Source organism: Mixophyes fleayi, chromosome 4 (genome assembly GCF_038048845.1).
Source record: "Mixophyes fleayi isolate aMixFle1 chromosome 4, aMixFle1.hap1, whole genome shotgun sequence".
Taxonomy (NCBI): domain Eukaryota; kingdom Metazoa; phylum Chordata; class Amphibia; order Anura; family Limnodynastidae; genus Mixophyes; species Mixophyes fleayi.
In genome coordinates, this window is record NC_134405.1 from 133959650 (window position 1) to 133965685 (window position 6036).

At 38.2% G+C, this 6036-nt stretch overlaps 1 protein-coding gene across 1 annotated transcript; it reads right to left on the reverse strand.

Annotated features, from left to right (window-relative positions):
• Positions 1–2130: 2130 nt before the first annotated feature.
• LOC142149965 (C2 calcium-dependent domain-containing protein 4C-like) lies at positions 2131–4720 on the reverse strand. Its single transcript, XM_075205240.1, has 2 exons — positions 4634–4720; positions 2131–4317 (listed from the first exon to the last, which is right to left on the reverse strand). Exons 1-2 carry the CDS (start codon positions 4660–4662, stop codon positions 3072–3074), a joined length of 1275 nt encoding a protein of 424 aa, XP_075061341.1. The 5' UTR covers positions 4663–4720; the 3' UTR covers positions 2131–3071.
• Between the last annotated feature and the right edge of the window lie 1316 nt (positions 4721–6036).

The window sequence follows — 6036 nt, forward strand, 5'->3', positions numbered from 1 at the left end:
TAGTGTGTAGGAAGGACCAGCTTTCCTAAATTATGTAAGTATCAGTGTAATGTTGTTTTTTTATATCTTGAACTCCGGATATCAATTAGGTCAAGGAGACAGAAAATTATTCATTTTTATTCACTTACCCACAATATTTGAGTTCCTATCAGGTATTGTATGCTAGACATATTCTAGATTTCCTATGAAGTACATGTTCTGAAGATGTTAACTTATGTTCAGTGGTCATTACCTTTTATAGTCCATCCTTTTGTCCCCTCTTTTGGATACCATATATATTGTGTTTTAACACATTGGGACACATTTATCTTAATTTTAGGTAAGATAGGTAGCCTTGTCAACAGTTGCCAAACTCTATAGAACATGAAAATCGCTGTTTCACCCTAAAATATATGTAGAAATAACATATTTACCAAGCTAATTACATGTACAGTCCATGGGCTAGATTTACTAAGCTGCGGGTTTGAAAAAGTGGGGATGTTGCCTATAGCAACCAATCACATTCTAGCTGTCATTTTGTAGATAGTACTAAATAAATGAAAGCTGAGATCTGTTTGGTTGCTATAGGCAACATCCCAACTTTTTCAAACCCGCAGCTTAGTAAATCTAGCCCTATGTCTATAGATATAGAGAGCATTTTGATAAAGTAAGATCTTCCTTGTACCTGGGTTTAGCCCAATGTTGAATGGTCATAATATTTTTCTCCTGTATTAGGATGTATTTATCTGCATCAATAATTTCTTACCATATCTAGCAGCAAATACCATATATTATTTATTATATACTGAAAAAATGTTTGTCTTCAAAAACTTTGAAAGTAAAGTATTGCAATGGATTGTCCCTAACATTGTCCTTATAAGTGACCAGCTCCTGTGTGTCTTATGTCTTTGATTTTTCTCCAGCTGAATACACAAAACTGATCTGCAGAAGCAGCACTGTGATGATCTTCAATGCAAAACTTCAGGACTCTTATCTCATCCCAGACAAGCTGAAATGTTTACTAGATGATTCACACATGTTACTTTTATCATTAATATCCAATAAAGTGAATGTGACCCCTGGATTAAATTGATAATATGTACTACTCTAAGGCAGGAAAATTATATACACCCTCAACTTTTAATTTAAAATCTCTTGTGCTTACACAATTCAACCCTAGATCACAGATTTGTTGTTGGCTCAGACAAGTAGTAAAGAAAATGGGCATAAAACAATTATCTAGCTAGTTCTTAAAGTCCTAATTAGCAGTTAAATCAAGCTAAAGAGTGAACATTTGCATCTAGACAAACCATGTTGCTGCAATTTAGTGTTGAGGCACTCTACCCTAGCAACTCAAATTTGGCCAAACATTTTAAATTTGAACCCCCTGTTGCATAATATGGTTTTGTCAAGGGGAAAAATGTAACCTTCCAGATTATTTACTCCTAATTAAAAATGAGGCCAATCACATCCCATGTTTTACATGTCCTTCCTCACGTTCATATGATACCACCTCATGGTCCTCCATGCCTTGAGCAGTGTTGCTTTTTTTTGTTGTTACCTGGAATATTAATATTGTGTTACTAAGTGACTGTGTCCATGTCTCTTTCTTGTGAATCCGGATCATCATTGTGGAAAGACGACTGTAGTTTATTATTAGGCAGGGAAATATCATGCTAAGCTTTTCCTCTATCAATATTTACTTCCTGCTTATAAATCTTACTACACAAACACAGACGCACGCACACAGGAGCTACAGGATTTATAGCAGTTGTGACACATAGAAATCTCTGTGTTTTATGCAGTTATTACCTTCATTACTACCAGATGGGAGCAAGTGATTAGATTTTACCTCCGACTGAATGAGTGATAACTGGGTTGTATGAATGTCCTGGAAAGAGAAGCATCAAAGCACCCAATGTACAATCCCAGATACCTACAATTTATTTATTATTATTATTATTATTATTATCGTTTATTTGTTAGGCGCCACAAGGTTTCCGCAGCGCCGAACATGGTACAAACAGTAGACTATACAGGGTAAAACAGTACAGGACAATAAACACAAAGTACCAGTACTTCAGAAACTCCAAGCAGGCAGATACAGTAGAGACGGAGCAGAAGAACAGGTATTTACAATTAGACAGTTCATAAAATAAATAGTTTATTAATTAAATATAAAAAAATAAATTATATCCTATACAGATTTTATACACGCAATAAAAAAAACAACTCAGCAATAAGTTAATGGTAGCATTTTGTTACAGTATATGCAGACATGTATTAAATAACATGTATAAAAAAAATAATCTTTAAAGACAAATTCTACAAACATAAAATGTAAACATAAATAATGCCCACATGCAGTATATGCTCTCACTAGTAATGTTTGGGATGTCGTCCTGTATAGTTATTTCTGTCTCATGTGGAGGTCTAATGAGACCTCCACATATATCTGTATGGCCAATAAGAATTATAACGCACAAAGCATTATGGCAGAAATGAGACACAAGTAAGCAGATAGGACTGTAAATCCATAGTGCTGTTTTATCCAAAAGAGGGAGTAACAGGGTCTTGCAAGTAACAATATATAGGTCTCATACTGTCCTTGTATATTTAAGAGTAAGACAAAAGATTAGCAATTCTCTGTCTTGGAAGGCAGACACTAAGATTTACCATATTCTCCTTTAGTCATTGTCTTACAAATCATCAGTTCTAGTATCATCATCATTTACTTATATAGCGCCAGCAGATTCTGTAGCGCTTTACAATTTTGGACAAAGAGTAATAAAACAATACTGGGTAATACAGCAGACCTAATGTTACGCCTCTAGCACTATAACATCTACTTAAACAAGAAATCAGTATATACATTAAAGCCACAGTTTGATTGAAATCCTAAAATCGCTAGACTTAGATATAAATAGTTCTTGCTAGCTACACACACCATAAATGGTCTTAGAAAAGTCAATATTTGACATGACACAATTCTGAGTTTTCTTACAGCCAGGGAAAAGCCGTATTTAGCCATTTGTTCTCTTTTTTATGTCTAGTCCATAGTGCTTTGAAAACAAGTTGATGTCCTCTTCTCTTCATGGAGACAGGATGCTGAGCAGAGGGAGCTCAGTTTGTCCCAGGACACAGTCCCTCTTCATGCTGCAGGTTTTGTTGATGACTTTAATCTTAAGGTAGCGGCAGTGCAGTTGTGTCTGAAACAGACTCTCAAAGAAAAAGTCCTCATTAAAGATGGGGTTCCTGCTCCTCCTTATAACAGTGCTTCGCTGTTTCTGCTGCTTCCCAGGGGTGATGGAGAGTGTCACAAAGCAGTTGATGCTTTTGGGATCAGCATCTGGACGGTAAAGCCCTTCTACACTAATGAGTCGGATACGCAGCCTCTGCGCTTCAGCACAGTATTCTGTAGATAAACGAAGGGAACCTCCATTTTCCAGTAACACAGCATTATCTGACGCAAAGCTGCCTCTAGAATACAGAAGATCCATAGGAAAGACAGAGTCCACCATCCCATCAGAAACTCTCCGAATTGTGTTCGGGCTACTGTCTGTGGAGCTCCACTCATCAGCTGATAGTGAGTTGTTTCTAGAGAGTCCCGACTTTCCCTTTCTTTTGAAGGCTCTGGAGAACAGTTTATCCTGACTTAAGGCTTTCAGCAGAGAGCTGCCCCGCGGCAGGGACCGGTGCAGCATAGGAGAGTTGAATGGGGAAGAGTCTGTAGAAGAGGAGGTTTCACTGTCCATGGTGCCAGAGCGACTCAGTGACCTCAGTTTCAGCGTTGTGAAGCTGCTACAAGAAAATGCTCTTTGGCATGTGGATGTATTTGAGCGTGATCTTGGTATAAGAATTGGAAGGCTGGCAGGGTCATTGTGAAAGAGAGATTCCTTCCTTCTGGTGTTGGGGCTTTCCAGCAAGGTGCAGAATCCATAGGAGGTTTGTGCTTTGGGAAGATGTGGAAGGGAAAGTGCCGCTTGTGCCTGTGGGTCGGCATTAGTACTTTCCTCCTCCAGGGGTTCTTCTGCACTGTCTATCTGGATAATATGTGTCTCTGGTGTGCTAAAAGTTCCAGTACCAAAGGCTGCTCCACTGAGGTCAGGCACTGACCTGTAAAGCGATTTTAGTCTCATCCCCCTTTGTGAGGACAGCAGTGGAGGAATACAGAATTCGGGGATTCTGTCTGGAGTTAAGACATTGGAACAAGGTATAGGACGTTGACTCTTGTCAGTAAGGACCCCTCTTGTCAAATCAGACACCTGCCCCTGCATGTCTGTTGTTTTCAGCTTCTCCAAAAGCCACATATGTCCAGTCGGGTGACTTATAATTATCCTGTAACAAGAAAAGTAAATCAACAGTGAGGAGCTGCTACACCTGCATAGAATGATGTGATTGGGAGGAATAAAATGCTCAAACTCATTATGCAAAAGTCATGATATGGTGCAATATAATTTATGTTCTAAACATATGTTTTTTCATTTACATTGGACGTTATATCCAGTATCGTGCAAAATGTTAATAGTAATTTTTTTTATCAGTTACATATAATGAAATATGTTACTATAAGTGGGTCAGATATCTCTTAAAACTTTGTAGCTCGCATTAATACTAGACAGAGCTGACATCCTTAATTGAAGAGACTGTTTACCTGTTCCAGAAGTGAAGTCCTGCTCTCATCGCCTAGTAACAATCCTCTGTTAGATATTACTGCAGCCAACGAGGAAATCTGTGCTGAGCAGTAAGTGAGCTCAGCATACTCCGTCACCTGTTTTTATATCTGAAATGGGCTCTACTCCAACGAATCAGCAACAAGTGGGAGGCATATGTCTTCCACTGGAAAGGGACACGAGGAAATGTAGTGACACAACGGAGCTTTGTGATAAGGACACTTAATAGGTTAACAATCTTTTTAACAGGCCCATAATAAAAATAGACTTTTAACGTACGTTCAAGCAGGATGAGTAAATATATTCTGTGGTATTTCAGCACATTCTAAACATAACATTCTACAAATTATTTATCCTGACACTAAATAACAAATTATTGGAAAAAAACCTTAAAACAAATAATGACACAATAAGCATTATATAAGAGGGATAGATGTACAACACATGAGTCAGTCGGTAAAGTGACCTTGGTGCACATTGGAAGGAAAGCCCCACTTAGTGGATAAATAGTATTCATGAAACTGACAAGTGTCTGCTATTATTTCTGGAGCACAATTTAATCATGATCTAGGAGACATTTCTGGCTGGTAAGACTTTTGCTTGTGTAATGAACCCTTTCTCTGTGTTTGACCCAAGGAATTTATCTAATTAACATTTCTGGGACCAGGGAGGAATTTGTTTCCATTCTGAGGTGTAATTGGCCACTGTTGCACTCTGGGCTTTGTTTGACCTTCCTCTTGTACAATGCAATTCAAATTTATGAAAGTTTGACCTTGATGTAGCTGCACATTTTTAACCTTTCTGTCGCTCAAGAAGTAACATTCATGACCTACACCTGGGTTCACCTGTGACCCACTGTTTTAGGTGGGAGTTAGGTTACCGCTTAACAGTAATGAAATATTGATACTAAGAAGGAATAACAACAGACACAAAGGTACAATAAGGTGAAATCCCATGATCTTTCGACTTACTAAGGATATTTTAATGCATGGTTACATGTAATAAAAGTAAAACTTATAACAAGTATTCTGAGGAACTTCTCTGTATTTTTCTACAAGATTTGGTTATTCATCATCATCATCATCACCATTTATTTATATATCGCCACTAATTCCGCAGCGCTGTAGAGAGAGCTCATTCACATCTGTCCCTGTCACATTGGAGCTTACAGTCTAAATTCCCCAAATTTGTTAGCAGCCAATTAACTTACAAGTATGTTTTTGGAGTGTGGGAGGAAACCAGAACTCCCAGAGGGTTGTAAACACGGGGAGAACATACAAACTCCTCACAGGTAAAGCCATGGTCAGGAATTGAACTCATGACTCCAGTGCTGTGAAGCAGAAGTGCTAACCACTAAGCCACTGTGCTGCCCCACGGTCATGGA

Bases quoted from the DNA above. Each gene is read 5' to 3' on its own strand.
- LOC142149965 (XM_075205240.1), bottom strand. From the start codon at position 4,662: ATGAGAGCAGGACTTCACTTCTGGAACAG. The intron at 4,318-4,633 runs GTAAACAGTCTC...TTCTTGTTACAG, and splicing joins GGACTTCACTTCTGGAACAG to GATAATTATAAGTCACCCGA.